Source organism: Aquarana catesbeiana, linkage group LG12, assembly GCF_042186555.1.
Source record: "Aquarana catesbeiana isolate 2022-GZ linkage group LG12, ASM4218655v1, whole genome shotgun sequence".
Classification (NCBI taxonomy): Eukaryota; Metazoa; Chordata; class Amphibia; order Anura; family Ranidae; genus Aquarana; species Aquarana catesbeiana.
In genome coordinates this window covers 26,014,340-26,037,384 of record NC_133335.1, presented here as the reverse complement: position 1 = coordinate 26,037,384, position 23,045 = coordinate 26,014,340, and the positions used below count along the sequence as shown (strand labels likewise).

Below are 23,045 nucleotides of genomic sequence, written 5' to 3'. Positions count from 1 at the left end.
CAAAATAACCATCAATTGTCCTCGTTCTGGAGATTCCGCCTCATGGGGTGAGGATGATCATGAGAAAAGTGAGGGATCAGCCCAGAACTACATGGGAGGAGCTTGTGAATGATCTCAAAGTAGTTATGACCACAGTCACCAAACAAACCACTGATAACACAATACACCGTCATGGATTGAAATCCTGCAGCGCCAGCAAGGTCCCCCTCCTCAAGAAGGCACATGTACAGACCCGTCTGAGGTTTGCCAATGAACATCTAAATGATTCAGAGAAGAATTGGGAGAAAGTGCTGTGGTCAGATGAGACCAAAATTGAGCTCTTTGGCATTAACTCGACTCGCCGTGTTTGGAGGAAGAAAAATGCTACAGTCCTATAGTTAAGCACGGAGGTGGAAACATGATGCTTTGGGGCTGTTTCTCTGATAAAGGTACAGGCTGACTTTGCCGCATTGAGCGGCCAATGGACGGGGCCATGTATTGAAAAATCTTGGATGAGAACCTTTTTCCCTCAGCCAGAACAATGAAGATGGGTCATGGATGAGTCTTCCAGCATGAGAATGACCCAAAACATACCACCAAGGCAACAAAGGAGTGGCTGAAGAAGAAGCACATTAAGGTCATGGAGTGGCCTAGCCAGTCTCCAGACCTTAATCCCATAGCAAATTTATGGAGGGAGCTGAAACTTCGAGGTGTCAAGAGACAGCCAAGAAATCTTAAGGATTTAGCGAAGATCTGTAAAGAAGAGTGGACCAAAATCCCTCCTGAGATGTGTGCAAACCTGATCACCAACTACAAGAAACATCTTACCTCTATGCTTCCCAACAAGGGTTTCTCCACCAAGTACCAAGTCATGTTTTGCTTGGGGATCAAATACTTATTTTACTCACTGAACTGCAACTCAATTTATAACATTTGTATCATGTGTTTTTGTTTTTTTTTCTAGATTTTTGGTTGATATTGTGTCTCTATCATATAAAATATACCTATGATAAAAATTATAGACCCTTCATTTCTTTGTAAGTGGGCAAATGTACAAAATCTGCAGGGGATCAAATAATTATTTTCCCCACTGTATACACTGATCAGCCACACAGTTATGACCACTGACAGGTTAATTGAATAACATTGATTATCTCTGTAGCGCCTTGCTCTAATAAGGCCGAATTTTAGTTTTTTTGCTCTGCTGTACTGCATGGAGCAGCAATCTATTTTCTAGGTCTGGTCAGGTTTCCCTAAGCTCAGTGGTTGATTGCCCTTGTCCATAGTTGCCAACAGTCCCGATTTTCCCGGGACAATCTCGATTTTGGGACCCTCGTCCCGATTGGAGGCTGTCCCGAATCGGGATTTCCATCAGGAAAATCGGGAATGTTGTTTTTTTAAATTTTTGGAGCAGCTGGCTCCAGCAACAAGGCCGCCGGCGCTGCCGCTCGATCTTCCCCCTAGTGTTCAGTGGAGAGAGGAAGGGGGCTCGATCCATGCAGCCAATGAATCGGCCTCTTTAGCTGCACGGATCGGCCCCTCCCCTCTCCACTGAACACACGGCGCTGGTGTCTTGCCGAAATGTTCCCCAGCTTGGCTATTTCCGCCGGCTCGCCTGCACAGTACAGGGGGGTCCTTACTTGCCGAGGGGAACTTTCTCGGCAGAACACCGGCCGCTCCTGGACGTGTGGTGGGGGGCGTTATGGGAGGGGAGGGTCTGCACTGAGGGGAGGTCTGCACTGAGGGGGGTCTGCACTAATAGAGGTAGGGGGCTGCACTGAGGGGGATCTGCACTAATAGAGGGGGGTCTGCACTGTGGGGGGTCTGCACTGAGGGGGGTCTGCACTAATAGAGGGGGGTCTGCACTAATAGAGGGGGGTCTGCACTAATAGAGGGGGGTCTGCACTAATAGAGGGGGGGTCTGCACTTATAGAGGGGGGTCTGCACTGAGGGGGTCTGCACTGAGGGGGTCTGCACTAATAGAGGGGGGGTCTGCACTAATAGAGGGGGGTCTGCACTAATAGAGGGGGGTCTGCACTAATAGAGGGGGGTCTGCACTAATAGAGGGGGGTCTGCACTAATAGAGGGGGGGCTGCACTGAGGGGTGTCTGCACTAATTGAGGGGTGTCTGCACTAATTGAGGGGTGTATGCAGTAATAGAGGGGGGGTCTGCAATGAGGGGATCTGCACTGATGGAGGGGGGTCTGCACTGATGGAGGGGGTCTGCACTGAGGGGGTCTGCACTGAGGAGGTCTGCACTGAGGGGGTCTGCACTGATGGAGGGGGGTCTGCACTGAGGGGGTCTATACTGACTCTGCTGGGGGCACCTGATGCGAGGACAGACTCTGCTGGGGGCACCTGATGCAAGGAGGGACTCTGCCGGGGGCACCTGATGCAAGGAGGGACTCTGCCGGGGGCACCTGATACGAGGACAGACTCTGCTGGTGGCAGGCAACGTGGCAGGTGACACGCTCAGGGATCCCACTGATTCGGCATTATGGTGAGTTGAATGATTTAATTTTATATTACAATGTAATAATAGAAATAATGCACTTCAATCATCCTGACACCATAACAATCATGGTGCCGGGATGATTGAAGCGTTAACATCAGGTGTTTGGATTATCTTTATCTGCTGATTGTTAAATTTTCTAGAATACACATATTTCTATTGTTGTGTACAGTCTGGGGCTGCTGTCCCATCATTCCCCTCTCCCCCTTTCCCTCTCCATCCCTCATTCATGTCAGACTCTAACCACACCCTCTTAAACCACGCCCATTTAAGCCATGCCCACTATTTCACGTAAACCATGCCCATTTTTTGCCGCGGTGCGCTTCATGTGCCACACTTGTATTTTTATTGCTAAGCCACGCCTACAAACGAATGCCCCGACCCCTAATTATTGTACGGCTCCGCCTACAGCCAAAAAATTGTCCCACATATTTTTTTTGCAATGTTGGCAACTATGCTTGTCTGCTTCTGGAAGACACCTCCAGAAAATAGAGTAGAAAGGTCAACTACTGAGTTATGAGTCTGTATCAGCCCTCAGCCAATCCCTGGGAGGGGACACCCAGAAGGTGGCTGGAGGGGATGATAAATATTTGAGAAGCCAATTCAACAGGGTTCATGTCCTGGGGCTGCTGCTCCTGGGAGGCAGCCTCTGTACTGTGATTGCTGTTTGAGTCCCAGCTTGTGCAAGGGCTTGAAGGAGATGTATTGGAGTATTCTGAACCTGTACCCATGGCTCCTGCCATTCATGTGGATGTTACTTGACAGGTGCCACCTACCGAAACATTGTTGGTGACCAAGTCCAACCCCTTAATGGAAGCGGTATTCTCTGATAGAGGAGACCTCTTTCAGCAGGATAATGCACCCTGCCACACTGTAAAAATGAGTTTGAGGTGTTGACCTGGCCTCCAAATTCTCCATATCTCAATTCAATTGAGTATTTGTGGGATGTGCTGATCCGTGGTGGCCCCACCTCACAAATTACAGGATTTGCTACTGATGGCTTGGTGCCAGATACCACAGCATACCTTCAGAGGTCTAGTGGAGTCCATGCCTTAATGGGTCAGGGCAGCAAAAGGGGGACCAACTCAATATTAGGCAGATGGTCTGGTAAGGTAGTTTGGTAGGTCTAATCGTGTTTGTACAATCAGATTGTGTGATGGATGGCCATGTTAAACTGTTCCCCAATTTCCTATAGATCTTATGACAAACTCCTCATTAATGTTTGTGTATTCCTAGAAGACATCCTTTGCTGTGCAGACTTTCCGTCTGGTAGATGACCCCCAATTTAAAAAAAAAAAAAAAAAAAAAGCCCATCGCCAAATTGGGAGGCCGACTTGTTAAATTGGGGTCATCCGTCAATTATGCGCGGAGATGGTAATCGTTTCAGATGGCGGAGTGTTATAATTACCCCGATGTCGGATGAAAGACACCACTAATGAGGGCCGGATGAGTCCCTGAGAGAGAGGCGCGGAGAGCGCCCTTTGTAGGAGAGATCCCCCTATCGTGTGTCTGAGCGCCGTCATTAAGGGGAACAATGGCCATCGTCTTCTCCTCTGTAGATGGAGATCATCGCCGCCAACACTTCTGAAGACGGACGCCGTCAGGACGCCGAGATAAAACCGCAACGGCTTTATCGGTGTGACTGAAGATTCATTAAAGGCAACTGGCGAGGACAGGGATAGGAGAGATGACATTGCCGGTCAGAGGAGAAAATTTGAGTTCCCCAGCTGTACAAGGGGGGTGACAGAGCTGGCCATACACTATACAATCCCTATACAGTTTTCTTTAGGCGAACCAAAAATCGATTAGCCACTGATTCCCCACTGACAGCTGGATGCAAAAAAAAAAATTGCCAGCGAAAAAAGAAAAATTGGAAAAAAAACAGCATGGGGTCCCCCCCAAATCCATACCAGGCCCTTATCCGAGCATGCAGCCTGGCAGGACAGGTTGGGGAGCCATGCCAGGCCACATGCCCTATACATGGGGTGGGTGCTTTGGAGCGGGGGGCACTCACTCGTAAGGGTCTGGTATGGATTTTGGGGAGGGGGGCTCCACGGCTTTTTTTTTTTTCTTATTCTGCCGTGGGGTTATCCTTCAGTCCATACCAGACCCGAAGGGGTCTGATGGGTGACAACAATGTGTGTTGAAAGGGACACTTTTAGTCTCCATCAGAAGCCCGTGTGACAAGGTGACAACACAGGAGCACAATTAGGAGACGGGAAAAAGCGTTGTCACCCTCTGACAGGAAGTGCCTACACAAGGACCTTCATGGTAGGATCGCCAGGGATCATTTTGAATGAAATTAAAATGACTTTTGAAATGACATTAAAAGGTTGAAAATAGACATGTGCACTGCCAAAAAATTTTTTTTTTGTTTTTTTCGAAAATTCTGAATTCGAAAATTCGGAAATTCAAGAATTTGAAAATTCAGAAATTCTTAAATTTGAAAATTCGTAAATTTCAAAATTCAAACATTCGTAATTTAGAAAATCAGAAAATTAGAACATTTGTAAATTAGAAAATTAGAAAATTAGGAAATTAGAAAATTGGGAAATTGGGAATTCGAAAATTTGAAAATCCGAAAATAAAGAATATCCAAAAATTCCAAATAATAGCTAACTAACTAATAATAACTAACTATTAAATTATGGGTATTGGAACGTCCTTTGAAATTTGTCTGTTAGTGAACGTAATGAATACAAATTTATCCAAAATTACGAATTATCCGAAATAACGAATGCGGCATCTAAACAAATGGAATGGAACGACTTAATAAATAATAATGATAATAAGTTATTATTAATATTGTTATTTATTATTAATAATTTGTTACATTCCATTCATTTAGATACAGCATTCATTATTTCAGGTAATTCGTAACTTTGGATATATTCGTATTCATTACGTTCACAGCCAAATTATTTCCGATTTTTTAACTCTTTGGGTTTTCGAAGTTTTTCGGATTTTCGTTCTCTGAACTTTTGGATTTCGAATTTCTAAATTTTGAATTTCCGAAATTTAGAATTTTCGAATTGCTGAATATTCGGAAAAAAATTAGAAAATTCAGAAATTCGGATACTTAAAATTAATGATTTGGCAACATTTGTTAAACTAATTCAAAACGAAACAAATTGCACATGTCTAGTTGAAAACTAGAACAGATTTTAGAAGTATTAAAGGCTTTATGGGATTTTTAAGGTGCAGATAGTAGTAAATAGGTCCAAGGAGTTACATTTAAAAGAAAAACATTTTATTTTAACATTGGCAAAAACGTTTAAAAACAGTTTTGCAGCAAACACATGTAGTGTAATACAGTCCTTATGTATATAGTCCTTATGTATATTGATGTGGTTCCCAACATGTTTCGCCCTCAGCCTGAGCTTCTTCAGGGGATGCTGTCCACTTAGAAACAAAAGCCTTCCAATAGAAAAATATATATACACTAGTATCAATATAGAGCATTTTAACAAAGCTAAAAATAAAAGACAACAAAATCAGAGTAGGGATATCTCTAAGCTGAATATGCACATGTATATTTATTTGATTACCTGTATACTGCACTGATTTTGTATGATCTTTACTTTGTTAAAATATTTTTCTATTAGAAGGCTTTTGTTTCTAAGTGGTCAGCATTCCCTGAAGAAGCCCCGGCTGAGGGCGAAACATGTTGGGATCAATTTTGCTGTATCCAAAAGGACTGTACTACATGTACAAACTGTTTTTAAACATGTTTTTACCAATGTTAAAATAAAATGTTTTTCTTTTAAAATGTAACTCCTTGGATTTACTAGTATCTGCACCTTAAAAATCCCATAAATCCTTTAATACTTCTAAAATCTTTTCTAGTTTGCAACTGGATATGTGCAATTCGCTTCGTTTTGACAAATTTGTTAATTCGTACATACAGTGGAACCTTGGTTTACGAGTAACGTGGTTAATGAGCGTTTTGAAAGATGAGCAACTTTTTTTTCTTTAATTCTTACTCAGTTTGGGGGTGTTGTCTCGCAAAACGAGCAGAATTCAAGCTAATGGGTTGTGCAGTACCGCATTTGGCCAGAGGTGTGGGGGCGCCGGTGACACTTGGAATGGTTCGGAGCCGTTCGGAATCACTCAGAAATACTCAGAAACACTCGGAAATACTCCGTTCCCTTGTGTTTCAGAGGCTTTCCGGGTTCAGCTGAGCTGTCCCAGAGTATTTCCGAGACTCTCCGGCGCCCCCCCCCCCCCCACCTCTGGCCACATGCGGTATTGCATGCAATAGAAGTCAATGCGGAACAAATTATCTTCGTTTCCATTGACTTCTATGGGGAAACTCGCTTTGATATACAAGCACTTTGGATTACAAGCATTCTCCTGGAACGGATTATGCTCATAATTCAAGGTTCCACTGTATCTGAATTTCCAAATTTTTCATGAATTTGTGGAAATTTGAAATTTCGGAAATTCGAAATCTGAAAATTCCGAAATCGAAAATTCGAAATTTCGGAAATTCGAAGTTCGGAAGTCTGAAAATTCCATAATTGGAAATTCGAAAATCAGCCAGGTAATTGGCATTTCTGGCAGAGCCAGACCCATCAATTTACCTTTGCCATAGAGGAGATTATAGTGATTGGGTTTCCAATCTACTTAGCATGTTGCAGTACAGTGCTGGAATGCACGTTCTAGCCAGCTCCTGCTGTGACTGTGTGTGTCTGGCCCCGCCCTTCCAGCTTTCTGTGCCTCACTATTGGCCTACAGGGGTGTCCATCACAGCGATGGGCCAGTAGTGAGTAGAAGAGGGTGGGAGTAGGCTCTAGACCCTGAGACATCCAGTATATATGTCCTCCTAGATCATGGAGCAGGTGGACTTTTCTAAACCTTTTTTTTTCCCCTGTAGATCCTCCCCCCTGCTGATTTCCTGTCTCCTCTCATAGGCTACGACATGATGGTGGTCTTTGGACTGTATGACAAGCTGTACTCCTCCATCAGCGGGGTCTCTCTTGACGCCTTTGTCCTTGGCCGATCCCGGACCTATACCATGGCAGAGAACGCCCAGCTGACTGTATGGACCAGGTAGGACAATTGATGGCTCACAATGTGCATAAGGCTCAGATAGAGCCCTCCTCATTTCTTGGCTGGAGGACGTCCATCATCATCTAGCCCTTTCCTTCCCAGCCTGACTGTCTCTGGTCCCACCCCTTTTCATTACCATGCGTGCAATTACAGCCTGCCTAAGGCACCCTACATACTATTAGATTTTCTGTGGATTTTTGCCTTCAGATTTACCAAAACCACGTAGAGCAAGGGCCTGCCTGATTGCATACAAATTGAAACCCTTAAGGTTTGACCTCATAATTGGTGAATCTGAAGAAAAAAATCTGCAGAAAATCTAATAGCGTGTATGGGGGTCTAAGAATGACCAATCCTGCGGACCGACACTTGCCCATCATGTCCTTTTTGATTTTCGCATAACTCCCCCAAGGAGCCAGGCCACTGCTTTCATTGGGACTGAATGGCTCCTTGGAAGGGGGGTGCTGTGATGTCAGGAATGTACAATGTACAGCAACCTGCCGGCCCCACTCAGCAGCCATGATCTCCCTGCATTGCATAGGGAAGCGCAGAGACCCAGTGATGATGTCACTGGACCTAAAATAACTTTCTAATCAAACGGAAAAGTTTGTTGTTGCCAGGGAAGATCGTACTTCAACTTTTAAAGAGAAAAAAAAATAAATAAATTCGTAAGGTGGCGTGGAGTGACCGCACCTTGGCAACTGTTAAACAGTTCTAAAAATTGTGTCTTTTGTTGCTATGGCAACACATATACTGTCATTATAAAATGAGTTCCTTAAAGAGCAAGTTCACTTTTTTTTTTTTTACCTGCAAAGTCTACCTCCAGCTACTTCCACCAAGACTTCCATGGAAATCAGCAGCTCAGGAGTCCATCAAACCTTTCGTCCGGTTTTTGTTGAGTTTTTGGATATCTCCTCATTGTCACCTGGAGAGGACCTGAGGAGGACACGTCTACATCACAATATAATGGTACAATCTTTGTACACTCGCCTTTTAGATTTGCCAAAACGATGTAATATGAGGACCGACCTCTCCAATCAATTCGCATCTAATCAGGGCAGGGCTTTGCTTGGCATAGTTATTGGTAGATCTAAAGGGGATTGTACAATCAGATTGTAAATTGGGCGGCGAGCTTTGAGGACATGCTTTATAAAGTATTCAATCTGATATAACCGTTCAATAAAATCTGATATAACCATTCAATAAAATCTAATATAACTGTTCAATAAAATCTGACACTACCATTCAATAAAATATAATATACCCATTTTATACAATATAACTGTTTAATAAAATCTAATATAACCATTCAATAAAATCTAATATAACCATTCAATAAAATCTAATATAACTGTTCAATAAAATCTGTAATAAAATCTGTTATAACCATTCAATACAATATAACTGTTTAATAAAATATGATATAATCATTCAATAAAATCTAATATAACCATTCAATAAAATCTAATATAACTGTTCAATAAAATCTGATATTACTGTTCAATAAAATATAATATACCCGTTCAATACAATATAACTTCAATAAAATCTGTTATAACCATTCAATACAATATAACTGTTTAATAAAATCTAATACAACCATTCAATAAAATCTAATATAACCATTCAATAAAATATAATATACCCATTTAATACAATATAACTGTTTAATAAAATATGATATAACCATTCAATGAAATCTAATATAACCTTCAATACAATATAACCATTCAATAAAATCTGATATAACCGTTCAATAAAATCTGATATAACCGTTCAATAAAATCTGATATAACCGTTCAATAAAATCTGATATAACCGTTTAATACAATATAACCATTCAATAAAATCGAATATAATCTGATATAACTGTTCAATAAAATATAATATACCCATTCAATACAATATAACTGTTTAATAAAATATGATATAACCATTTAATAAAATCTAATATAACCTTCAATACAATATAACCATTCAATAAAATCTAATATAACTGTTCAATAAAATCTGATTTAACCGTTTAATACAATATAACCATTCAATAAAATCTAATATAACGGTTCAAAAAAAATCTGACATTACTGTTCAATAAAAATATAATATATCCATTCAATACAATATAACTGTTCAATAAAATCTAATATAACCTTCAATACAATATAACCATTTAATAAAATCTGATATAACAATTAAATACAATAAAACTATTCAATGAAAATCCTGATGCCTCCTAACCTTTGTTTGCTGTACCCAAAGAGGAGTCGCCCATAAACTTTACATTGAAAAAAGCAGAAAAAAAACCCCAATTTTTTTAAGTGTTGAATATTTTCCTTCGGAAACGTTCTGCGTTCCCTGCGCTGTTCTCTTGCCTTTTCCTGGCCGCGTCTTTCCTCATTAGCGGCTTCCCCTCCCCCGATGAATAGAAGCACCTCATCTCGGCGCCCTGACCCAGACCCGTCTTCTATAACATGTAAAGTTAATTGGAATCGTGGGTTGTACGTGTTTCTGGGAGGGGGGGGGGGTTGCGTCTTTTCATGTCCCGCGCCGTCTCCATACTTAATCCTTTACTTTTATCCTCCGAAGACCAGATAACATTAATCCCTTTATACAGGCAAATCTGCTAAACCCATTGCCTTTTGGTGTGCAAATCCCTGAGATCTTTGTCTCCTTCGCTGACCTTTGGCCTCTTTTAAATTTGGGAATGCTGATTTAGTGGTTGGAGAGTTTTACTGTCTTAAAGGGAACCCGCCATATGGGCTCTAACCCTGCACAGGTTCTCTTTAAAGGGAAATTTCACCTTCTAGGTAATGCATTGGATCTTCCAAGTCATGTTGTCAGCCTAGGGTGCTCCGCTATGGTCTGCCGGGAAGTCCGCTTTGGCACTCTCAGCATCTCTGCTGCAAGGTCTCCTCCCTATTGCTCTGCTGATGACAAATTCACTATATACACAGCGCCATCTAGTGCCTGAAAGGGGTAAAGCATGACCCAGTAACAATGGAACAGCAAAAAGAAGAATTAAAGCAAAGAAAGGGCCAAGGAACAGTAAGGCCAACAGATTTTGGGGGTCTAAAAATACCCCCTTCATCAGAGCTTGCAATAGGAAACAATATATCAGGACTAAATAACGGCTGGGCCTTGAATAGTATTTTATCCATTGTGACAATCTTCATAGAGCTCAACAACCAGTTTGGCAGGCAATCATGACTCAGTCCTATTGCAAAGCCCTTATAAAGGGAGTAGTTTTGGACCCCTAAAAACGCATTAGCTACTCCTTTTTATTATTCTTTCACCCTTACTGGAAAAAGAAGTTACTAACGCGTTTCAGGTGTCCAAAAACACCCCTCTCATTGGGCTTGCAATAGGAAACTATAAATGTTGACTGGCTGCCAAACCAGTTGCGGATGAGATCTGTGAAGATTATCACTAGTCCTGGTCCAGTCATTGTTCAGTCCTGATATATTGTTTCCAATTGCAACTCCTGTTTATTCCACTAAGGGTGAAAAGAACAATAAAAGGAACAACTAACGCGTTTCAGGGGTCCAAAAATCCCCCCTTCATCAGGGCTTGCTATAAATGTTGACTGGCTGCCAAACTGTTTGCTTATTATATCTGTGAAGATTATCACTAGTCCTGGTCCAGTCATTGTTCAATCTTGATACATTGTTTCCTATTGCAAAGCCCTGGTGAAGGGGGTATTTTGAAATGTTAAATGCTCCTTTTATTGTTCCTTTCACCCTTACTGGAATAAAAAAGGAGCTACTGTACGAACGTGTTGCAGGTGTCCAAAAATACCCCCCTCATCAGGGCTTACAATAGAAAACTATAAATGTTGACTGGTTGCCCTAATGAAGGTATTTTGGACCCTCGAAATGCGTTGTAGACTTTAGTGTTCCTTTGATCCTTACTGGAATAAAATTGAATGTGGCTATTGAACCGCGGTATGGTGCTTCAATTCTTCTTATTGCTGTTCTATTGTGAAGGAGCCATGATTCCTTTTTACAGACACTAGATGGCGCTGTGTATATATACAGCTAGGTCCATATATATTTAGGCACTGGCACAATTTTCATACTTTTGGCTCTGTATGCCACTGGTATAAAATTAAAACGAAACAATCCAAATTAATTTGAGGAGCAGACTTTCAGCTTTAATTCAAGGGGTTGAACATAAATATAAAGTACACATTTTAGGAACTGCAACCATTTTTATACACAGGCCCCTCGTTTTCAGGGGCTCAAATGTAATTGGACAAATGAAAATAATCATGAATAAAATGTTCATTTTTAATATTTTGTTGAGAATCCTTTACTGGCAATGACTGCCTGAAGTCTGGAACCCATGGACATTACCAAAGACTGTCTTTCCTCCTTTTTGATGCTTTGCCAGACTCTAACCGCAGCTGTCTTCAGTTATTCTTTGTTTGTGGGTCTTTCTGCCTTTAGATTTGCCTTCATCAAGTGAAATGCTCAATTGAGTTGAGATCAGGTGATTGACTTGGCCATTGCAGAATATTCCACTTCTTTTCCTTCAAAATCTCCTGGGTTGCTTTTGCAGTGTGTTTCGGATCATTGTCCATCTGTACTGTGAAGCGCCGTCCAATCAACTTTACTGCATTTGGGTGAATCTGGGCTGACAGTATATCTCTAAACACTGCAGAATTCATCCGTCTGCTTCTATCTTCTGTCACATCATCAATAAACACCAATGACCCAGTGCCACTGGAAGCTATGTATGCCCATGCCATCACACTGCAAACTGCACCATGTGACTACAGATGACGTTGTGTTTTGGATCATGAGCTGTTCCAAGTCTTCTCCACACTTTTTTCTTCCCGTCATTCTGGTACAGATTAATCTTAGCTTCATCCTTCCAAAGAATGCTTTTCCAGAACAGGTCTGGCTTTTTAGATGTTGTTTGGCAAAGTCTAATCTGGCTTTTCTATTCTTTAGGCTAATGGATGGTTTGCACCTTGTGGTGAACCCTCTGTATTTGCTCTCATGAAGTCTTCTCTTGATTGTAGACTTTGACAATGATACACCCACCTCCTGGAGAGTGTCCTTCACTTGTATGGATGTTGTGAATGTTTCTTTACCATAGAGAGGATCCTGCGATCATCCACTATTGTCTTCCATGGACATCCAGGCCTTTTTATGTTGCTGAGCTCACCAGTGTGTTCTTCTTTCCTCAGAATGTACCAAACTGTTAATTTGGCCACTCCTAATGTTGCTGCTATCTCTCTGGTGGATTTGTTTAGTTTTTGAAGCCTTACAATGGCCTGTTTGACTTGCATGGGAAGCTTTTTGAATGCATGATGTAGGTTTACAGCAATAGATTACAAATGCAAAAACCACTTAGAATCAACTCTAGACCTTTTACCTGCTTAATTGATGAAGAAACAACGGAAGAGTAAGTAGCCCACACCTGGCCATGAAACTGCTTTTGATTCAATTGTCCAATTACTTTTGGCCCCTTGAAAAATGGCTATTCTTAAGAGCTGTAATTCCTAAACCCTTCCTCCGATTTGGATGTACATACCCTCAAATTAAACCGGAGAGTGTGCACTTTTAGCCCATATCCATTATATAACTATAGCATGAATATGTTTAGGTAAATACCTGAAAAAACTAAAATTGTGCCTGTGTCCAATTATATAGAGACCTACAGTGCCTTGAAAAAGTATTCATACCCCCTTGACATTTTCCACATTTTGTCATGTTACAACCAAAAACGTAATTGTATTTTATTGGGATTTTATGTGATAGACCAACACAAAGTGGCACATAATTGTGAAGTGGAAGGAAAATTATAAATGGTTTTCAACATTATTTACAAATAAATATGTGAAAAGTGTGGTGTACATTTGTATTCAGCCCCCTTTACTCTGATACCCCTAACTAAAATCTAGTGTAACCAATTGCCTTCAGAAGTCACCTAATTAGTAAATAAACTCCACCTGTGTGTAATTTAATCTTAACATAAATACAGCTGTTCTGTGAAGCCCTCAAATATTTTTTAGAGAATCTTAGTGAACAAACAGCACCATGAAGGCCAAGGAACACACCAGACAGGTCAGGGATAAAGTTTAAAGCAGGGTTAGGTTATAAAAAAAAAACATCTCACAGAACACTGTTCAATCCATCATCTGAAAATGGAAAGAGTATGGCACAACTGCAAACCTACCAAGACATGGCCGTCCACCTAAACTGACCGGCCGGGCAAGGAGAGCATTCATCAGAGAAGCAGCCAAGTGACCCATGGTAACTCTGGAGGAGCTGCAGAGATCCACAGCTCAGGTAAGAGAATCTGTCCACAGGACAACTATTAGTCGTGTTCTCCACAAATCTGACCTTTATGGAAGAGTGGCAAGAAGAAAGACATTGTTGAAAGAAATTCATAAGAAGTTCTGTTTGCAGTTTGCGAGGAGCCATGTGGGGGACACAACAAACATGTGGAAGAAGGTGCTCTGGTCAGATCAGAGCAAAATTTTACTTTTTGGCTCAAAAGCAAAATGCTATTTATGGCAGAAAACTAACACTGCACATCACCCTGAACACACCATCCCCACCGTGAAACATGGTGGTGGAAGCAATATGTTGTGGGGATGCATTTTTCAGCAGGGACAGGAAAGCTGGTCAGAGTTGATGGGAAGATCACTGACACTGGGGATGTGGAAAAAAGTAATCAACTCTGATGTTTTGATGTATAAAATGACTTATGAAGCTAGGGGGGGCCTCAAAAAAATTTCAAAAAGTATGGTTTAGATGGGTTGACTCTGCTGATACCCTGGAAGGCGAGGGATAATTAATTCTGCGGGGAGGCTGTTTTCAATTTCAGGAAGTGAATAGGTAAAGGGTGGATGATAGTGAACTCAAAGTTTCTGTTTGGGCTGATGAGGGGGTGGTTGTTTTTTTCGGCTCGTTTTTTTTGGGCCATTCTACCAAAGACAGACTTATGGGTGGGCGAGGGAGGGATGGGAGAAGTTACTGGTTGTAATATGCTGGTTGTTTTTTTTTTGTTGTTCTTTTCTGGTTTTGGAAAAAAAAGCACATATACTGAATGAGTGATAAAGGCGGCGAACTCAGGAATCTTTATGTATGAGCATTGAAATATCTATGATTTACTAATGAAGGCTAAATTGTTCAATGTATGCTCTATTCTGACTTGTATGTCACGTCAATATCAGATGTATTGTATAAATTTTGACTTTGTGCATAATAAAAACTTTTGATAAAAAAAAAAAAAAAAAGAGTTGATGGGAAGATGGATGGAGCCAAATACAGGGCAATCTTAGAAGAAAACCTGTTAGACTCTGCAAAAGACTTGAGAGTGGGATGGAGGTTCACCTTCTAGGACAACAACCCTAAACATACAGCCAGAGCTACAATGGAATGGTTTAGATCAAAGCATATTCCTCTGTTAGAGTGGCCCAGTCAAAGTCCAGACCTAAATCCAATTGAGAATCTGTGGCAAGACTTGAAAGTTGCTGTTCACAGACGCTCTCCATCCATTCTGACAGCTTGAGATATTTTGCACAGAAGAATGGGCAAAGATGTCCCTCTCTAGATGTGCAAAGCTGGTAGAGACATCCCCAAAAAGACTTGCAGCTGTAATTGTAGAGAAAGGAGGTTCTACAAAGTATTGACTCCGGGGGGCTGAATACAAATGTACCCCCCACACTTTTCACATATTTATTTGTAAAAAATTTTGAAAACCATTTATCATTTTCCTTCCACTTCACAATTATGTGCCACTTTGTGTTGGTCTATCACATAAAATCCCAATAAAATACAATTACGTCTGTGGTTATAACATGACAAAATGTGGAAAATTTCAAGGGTTATGAATACTTTTTCAAGGCACTGTAACTGTATATAATACATATATACCCCCGTAGATGTGCAGTGGAAGGGAAGCCATGCTGGAATTTGGAAGATCCACTATTGTAGTAAAGTGCTGCTCAATCACAGGGTTTTACTGCCCCCTACCCTCATGTGTGAACGTGCCCTAAAAATGGAAAAAGTTTGAAAGAGTTACACCAATGCATACAGCTTGCTTTGCAGCTCCCTTTGTCTCATTGAAACCCTCTCTACTGAGCCACCTAAGGGATGACTGGAGTCCTATAAAGAATGGGCTTCTTTCATAATTGCACCAGATAAAATACAAAGTGAAACACGAGGTTATTGATGTAAAACAGAACTCAGAATATGAATATTTCATTTCTCAAATCATAAAAAATGTATTTTATTATTCCTGACTGTATGAAATCATTGTAGAAAACCACAGTAAGTTCCCTTTAGGACATACCTGCCTCTACTAGTCAATTTTTATTGCCAAAGAGACTTCACAGAGGACAGACCTTGCCTGGAGCGCCACCTGCTGACTGCAAGTGGTTTATATGAAATATTAAAGTGTTCTGTTTCATATTTATGAATTACATTTTTTTTGAGCATATTTAAATATACAAAGTAAAATACTGCAAATTGCTCCACGGGAGATTCTCTTTAGAAGTCACCTAAGTAATGATAACCGATAATATGTTTTGGGGAACGCGCTGTCCCTCGCAGCTCGTATCATCTCTCCGCAGCTTTAGTATCGTCATTTGATATGTTAATTCCCGCTATGTGAACCTATAGATCTCCTAAATTAGCTTGGCGTGGTTATTGCTAAAATCGTCTTGAAGATTGCGATCTCCCTTCCGAGCCGCCTGCTATGCGGATAATCCGGCGTCCTTCCCTCCATTAGTAGGAGCGTTTTATGCCGCCAACTACTAATGCGTCCAACCGCTCACCGCTGACGGGACCGCCGGCGTTTGGCTCTATGTAGATACCCCGTGTATTGCTTCCGGGCCAACATTAAGAGCCATATACATGTAGAAAGGAGGAGGAGGGGGGGAGGGGAGGGGCAATTAATGTCTGTGCTAGGTGGAATTAAATTTACATTATTAAACTTGCACTCCAATCAGACATGACATTTTTTTTTTATTATTTATACGGTTTCTTATATTTTTCTCCTTTGATGCCCCATTAGCCTAATCTGTATAGTTAGCAATTTGCTTGTCTCCTCCATTTTTGCGGTTCCTGCAATGCGTCCATTGCACAGAATCATGTGACAGGAGCTGCAGTCCCTATCGAAGTTCCTATCCTATCGAAGTTTGCAAAATATACTAAGTATATCATTTTTGGTTGATTTTAATCCAATGAGCACCAGAGATTGACCACACTGCCCAGTGCACTCTATAAGAGCTGGTCAGGCACGCCCACTGCTGGTTTGACACGCCCCTCTTGTATTGTAGGGTCTGGCTGTTACTTAGCTCTGCCAGCACAGGGCACTGCTGTGTTAGAACAGGAAGCAGTCTATTCATGGAGAGGAAAAGGTATTGTAAGGCATTTTCAAGCAGAAATCAGTCACCAATCACCAAAGAGATAGCGTAAAAAAAAATGTGATTTACATTTTCGCATGCATGTGTTGATGGCTGTCTGAAAAAAAAAAAAACATGCCGTGCTTGCTAAAATGAGAGAACAACACTGCCTGCATGCTTGGAAGCACACTAAGCTGGATGGTCTAAGTCTAATGGGGCGTACACACGGTCGGACTTTTCAGCTACAAAAGTCTGACAGCCTGTCCGACAGACTTTCGACGGACTTTCGACGGACTTGCGGCGGACTTTCTAACGAACAGACTTGCCTACACACGATCACACAAAAGTCCGTCGAATTCTTACGTGATGACGTACGACCGGACTAAAATAAGGAAGTTGATAGCCAGTAGCCAATAGCTGCCCTAGCGTGGGTTTTTGTCCGTCGGACTAGCATACAGACGAGCGGATTTTTCGACCGGACTCGAGTCCGTCGGAAAGATTTGAAGCATGTTTCAAATCTAAAGTCCGTCGGATTTGAGGCTGAAAAAGTCCGTTGAAAGTCCGGAGAAGCCCACACACGATCGGATTACCAGCCAGCTTTAGTCCGTCAGCGTCCGTTGGACTTTTGTAGACGAAAAGTCCGACCGTGTGTACGCGGCATTAGACCTGCTAGACAAGAAGAAGGGTGCAAGTTCCTCCTCTGAGTCATTCTGCAGTGTGTGTATTCTGATCTCCCTGCTGTTCAGGTATGCTTGGAAGCACGCTGGGCCCAACTATGCCAGATGGTGCAAACCCTGCTAGACAAGATGGACAAGATACCCCCCCACCCCTTTAAGCCATTCTGCAATATAGATATTCTGATCTTCTTGCTGTTCAGGTATGCTTGAAAGCACGCTGTGTCTAGCAAAGCCAGATGGTCTGAACCCTGCTAGACAAGAGGGAGGGGGGCAGATTCCTTCTCTGAGCCATTCTGCAGTGTATGTATTCTGATCTCCCTGCTGTTCAAGGCATGCTTGAAAGACATTCTATCTAACTATGCCAGATGATCTGAAACCTGCTGGAAGAGAGGGAGGGGACATGTCCCTCCTCCAAACCAGTGGTCTCCAAACTGTGGCCCGGGGCCCAGATGCAGCCCTTTTCTTGCTATTATCCGGCCTTTGGGGCATTATTCCCCCCACTGTTAGCAACCAACGATGGGGCATTATTCCCCCCATCGATACCAATGATGATGAACTATTCCCCCCACTGATGCCAATGATGGGGCACTATTCCTCCCATTGATACCAATGATGGGGTACTATTCCTCCCACTGACACCAACGATAAGGCACTATTACTACCACTGCTACCAATGATGGGACACTATTCCCCCCATTGATATTAACGATGATGCACTATTACTCCCATTGATACCAACGATCGGGCACTATTACTACCACTGATACCAATGATGGGGCACTATTACTACCACTGATACCAATGGTGGGGCGCTATTCCTCCCATGAATACCAATGATGACGCACTATTCCCCCATTGATACCAATGATGGGACACTATTGGTACCACCGGTACCAATGATTGGGCACTATTCCTCCAATTGATACCAATGATGGGGCACTATTTCTCCCATTGATACCAATGATGGGGTACTATAGATCCCATTGATACCAATGATGGGGCACTCTAAATCCCATTGATAACAATGATGGGGCACTAATCCTCCCGTTGATACCAATCATGGGGAATGGTTTATTCCCACTGACGGCAGGATATCTTCTGCTCCCACTGGCCACAGTCTGGCCCTCCTAAAGTTTGAAGGACAGGAAACTGGCCCTTTGTTTAGAAAGTTTGGAGGCCCCTACTCTAAACCATTCTGCAGTGTGTGTATTCTGATCTCCCTGCTGTTCATTTCCGTTTTTTTTATATTAACTTGACTGCCCCATTTTCTTTTTCTTCTTTCAGAGAAGCCCATCCTCATGGGCTCCCCCAGGAACACGGGTTCAGCTTTCTCCTTCGCCTGCCTGCCAATGTTGCTCAGGAACCTTTTGCCTTATGGCAACTGACAGATGAAGATTTCCAGCCGATTGTTGGGATAATCCTGGACCGTAAGTTTCTACGTGTGTTCATGTTGGGACAAGGTGTTGTGTAAGCCTTGAGAAGACATTATGGACCATTTATTGAATGTATGAGATTCTTCTTCCTCCTTTCTTCTCTGTTATGGTGAAAAAGAAAGGGGGGAGGTGTTCTGTAGTCCTGTCCTCACCTCTGCTCCTCCCTAGATACAGTACAGTTAGTGAGCATTGTCACCCTAGGATAGGATGTGTGTTGCTGGTAGGCAGTACCAGGACAGGGTCGTCCAGCTTCCAGGGCAATGATCAAGGATCCAGAATTGCCCACCTCCCCCACTGTCAGTGCATACTGTCGAAAGGGGGGGGGTCCACCCTGAGTCTATTATTTGCCCCCTTGCTTCTCTGCGCCCAGGGCAGCTTCCCCTCCTGCCCACCCCTTGTCCCAGCCCTGCTGGTAGGATCACCAGAAGAGAATAAAGGCAAAAAAAACTAAAAAAAAATAAATAAAACTAAGCAGCCAACACTTCAAGCTGTTATGTATTACAATTTTGTTCTTGGGTTTAGATACACTTTAATTCACCTCCACGGATAATAAATCAGAGTTCTAATTATGTCTTCTGACAAAACAATGGAATCTTACAGAGGAATAAATCCAGAGATCTTAATAACAGAAAATGCTGACTTGTCTTTAACCCACAAGGGTTATCCAAGGACCAGGCAGGTCTGCGGTCAGTATGAACAGCGAAGGTGACTACGGCCCCCAAGAGCCTTATCAATAGATTAGGGACCATGAGCAATATTCTAGGCCATTATTCAATAGATAGCCTAGAGGCAGAACTTTAATTTTTGCTATTTTAAACCTCTCCTTGCCAACGTTTCCACTGCTTTAATGATTTCCTGTCCTGGATGTAATTTTACACGTTTTAATATACTTGGAAAATATGGCCGGAGCTGCCTGGAGCATGAGGAGCAATTGTAACGTGTAGCCGTCTTCTGCTACGCTGGGGATCTGTGTGATCATTAGGTTCCTATGTGGTGGAGAAAAGAACAAAGGTTTGACAAAGAGTAAGGTGGGTAGCAGGAGATCACAGAGGCAAACATCTTGGCAGGTGGGTGTATCTCAGCGACTTTGTTGGTCAGTGAGAAGATTAACTTCTAGGCAACAGGTGGAGTTAATCAGAGACATGTATTTGCTACCCAGGAAATACTACCATTGTGCAAACATAATACACTGAAGCCAGATTTTACAGAAATCCTCAGATGCAGGCTGGGGAGGTCTTCTTCCTGATGCCTGTATTGAGTAATTTACTATTGCTGTATACCCAATCAGATAAAAAAAAATTTCAAGGGAGGTGCCAGTATAATTGTCAGGACCCAGGTCTGAAACTGCGACCTCTGCTGTGTCTTGCGATGTCTCTACTTGCTGAGCCACCTGGGATGCTGGACAGCTCCCTAGACGATTCCTTGCCTCGATTCCCTAAATCTTGCCTTGAACCTTAAAACCTTAGCTCCTCCCATGAACTTCCTATTTTAGCCAAACTTCCTGTTTGCCAGATTATTGTGCCCTCTCCAGCCAATTTCTTGTTCTTGTCACTCCTGCTGCTGTCCGTATCTCGGCTACCACTCGTTACCGACTTTTTTGGCTTGTTCCTCGACTACGCTTCTACTTGATTCCAACCTGTGACCACTAGTTACCGACATTTGGCTTGTTTACTGACTAGGCTTCTGCTTGATCTTTACCTGCTATATTTGCTACTGGACCCCGGCTTGCTCTCCTCCTGGTGGGGTGATCCTGAGGACCGCGACCTGGTAATAACACGCAGCAAAACCCATGTCCATAATCAAGAGAACACTGGTTAGTGCTTAGACTCTGCACCTCGGGTGAGCCCCTGTCATCTGCTTGGGTGACCTGCTACTGCACTTATCCAGCAGGTCAGTGGAAGCCTCTCTACTGCTATTGCTATTGGTCTCCAAGCCTGACCCCTGACTGTGACACCAATACATGGCCGTGATCAACATCTTAGAAGTGGTGAGATGCTGGCTAAGGATCCTCATTCAATGGAAGTTAAGTCCTTAGTGAAGCCAAATGCCTTGGCTTCAATGGTTCTCCACAGAGTAGGGGCACCAAAAATGGGGTTCACCCAAATTGGATAGCCCGCAGTTGCACCAGAAAGCATGCAAAATGAGGAATGCTAATTTTTTATTTCTTATGAACTAAGCAGTTAGAAGCATGGGGACAAAATGTAAGGTTCCCCAGTATTGTAGTGCCTTTAAAAATATGGTGGGTTTATGCTAGGCAGCCGTTTAATTAAGCAGTGATTCTTCGTGGAGCTTTTCATTTGATAAAAGGATTATAAAAAGGCATGCGTCTATCCTATTTATTTTTCCCCTAGTCTTAATATTGTAATCTTATGAACAGATCGGTGTGCTTATCTCAGACTCATTGGTCTTTAATTACAGTAGATTGGATCTTGTGTCCTGTTTTTAAGTACTGGTTCCGTAACTGTGATCCCTCAGGCTTGACATAGAATTATTTTGGGAAGTAAACTTAACTATCTCAGCGCACCTGGGTGAAAGTCAGTCACACTGGATTCTTTATGAGTCAGGAACTTAATTAGTGTTAAATATTCCCATTACCTACCCCATATCCTCAGCTTGTGCTTCTGTTTATATAAAGATAAATTATCTTTTCCCTAACCTAAGTTATATTTTTCCATAACATATAATCTCACAACCTCAATCTTTTCTCTCTCTCCATCATAGCCAATCAGCAGTCTTTGACTTATTTCAACCCTGACTACGAGGGAAACTTGCAGGAGGTGACCTTCGATGAAGAAGAAGTGAAGAAGATTTTCTATGGCAGCTTCCACAAGGTGCTTAACATCTTAACCCCTCACCTCCCAGTTTAAAGTGTCTGGACCCTGGTCTGAACCTGAAACCTCTGTTGTGCCTGGTAGTATCTCTTTTTTCTGAGCCACTTGGGATGCTGTACAGCTCCCTGGACAATTCCTTGAATGATCCTGCCTTGAACCTTGTTTCTCTTGAACCATGTACCCTTTGCTCCTCCCATGAACTTCCTATTTTAGCCATGCTTTTACACTTCCTATTTGCCAGATTATTGTGCTCTGTCCAGCCAATATCTCGCTCTTGTCTCTCCTGCTTTTCTGTCCTTATCTTTGCTACAACTTATTATCGACTTTTGGCTTGTTCCTCAGCTACTCTGTTGCTTGATCCTAATCTGCAATGACATGTTACTGACTTTTGGCTTGCTTACTGACTACGCTCCTGCTTGATCCCACCTACTATATCTGCCATGGGAACCCGGCTTGCTCACCTCCTGGTGGGGCAATCCTGAGGACCGCAACCTGGCACTAACATGCAACAAAACCCATCTCTACCATCAGGAACTCTGGAGAATACCGGTTAGTGCTTAGACCCCTCACCTCAGGTGAGCCCGCGTCATCTGCCAGGGTGATCTGCTGATGTATTTATCCTGCTGGTTGGTGGGTGCCTCTCTACTGCTATAGCTACTGGTCTTTGAGCCTGACCCCCCAGAAAGTTTTAACTGCATTTGTCTGCTGAATATATTGATGTGTCCAATTTTATTTTTTCTTTATCCAGTTGCAAGTGGCAGTTTCTAAAATAAACATTCGACTCTATGTGGACTGTCAGCTCGTAACCAGAAAGGTGATAAAGCCTATGGGAAAGGTGACCATATTAGGATTTGAGATGTTGGGGAAACTGACCAGAACCAGAGGCCCGAGGAGCGGTTCCTCAGCGGTAGGTAGTAAGAACAGGTCTGTGTCTAGTTTTGTTTGTTCGGTATTTCATCTGTGGGTCCTTTTGGGTCTCTGTGACTGTGGCCCCCCAGAGCTCTGTGTCTACAGAGTCCCATATATATATATATATATAAAATTACCATGCTTCACATCCTTCAAAAATTTGACAAGAGTTCTTCTGTTTTGGAAAAAGCAGACATCTAAGTCGGGAATTTTTAATTTTTTTCTTAAAGCGGAGTTCCACCCGTTTTTTAGTTTATTAAAAGTCGGCAGCTACAAAAAGTGTAGGTGCTGACT

At 42.4% G+C, this 23,045-nt stretch overlaps 1 protein-coding gene across 2 annotated transcripts in view; it reads left to right on the top strand.

Moving 5' to 3' along the window:
• The window catches only part of COL20A1 (collagen type XX alpha 1 chain), a 146,963-nt gene that overhangs the window by 76,899 nt on the left and 47,019 nt on the right, over positions 1 to 23,045 (top strand). For both annotated transcript variants that reach the window (XM_073607447.1, XM_073607448.1), the window contains exons 22-25: positions 7,405 to 7,543; positions 18,863 to 19,005; positions 21,733 to 21,842; positions 22,591 to 22,749. In XM_073607447.1, coding sequence (XP_073463548.1) covers positions 7,405 to 7,543; positions 18,863 to 19,005; positions 21,733 to 21,842; positions 22,591 to 22,749 — 551 coding nt within the window. The remainder of the gene's footprint in view (positions 1 to 7,404; positions 7,544 to 18,862; positions 19,006 to 21,732; positions 21,843 to 22,590; positions 22,750 to 23,045) is intronic.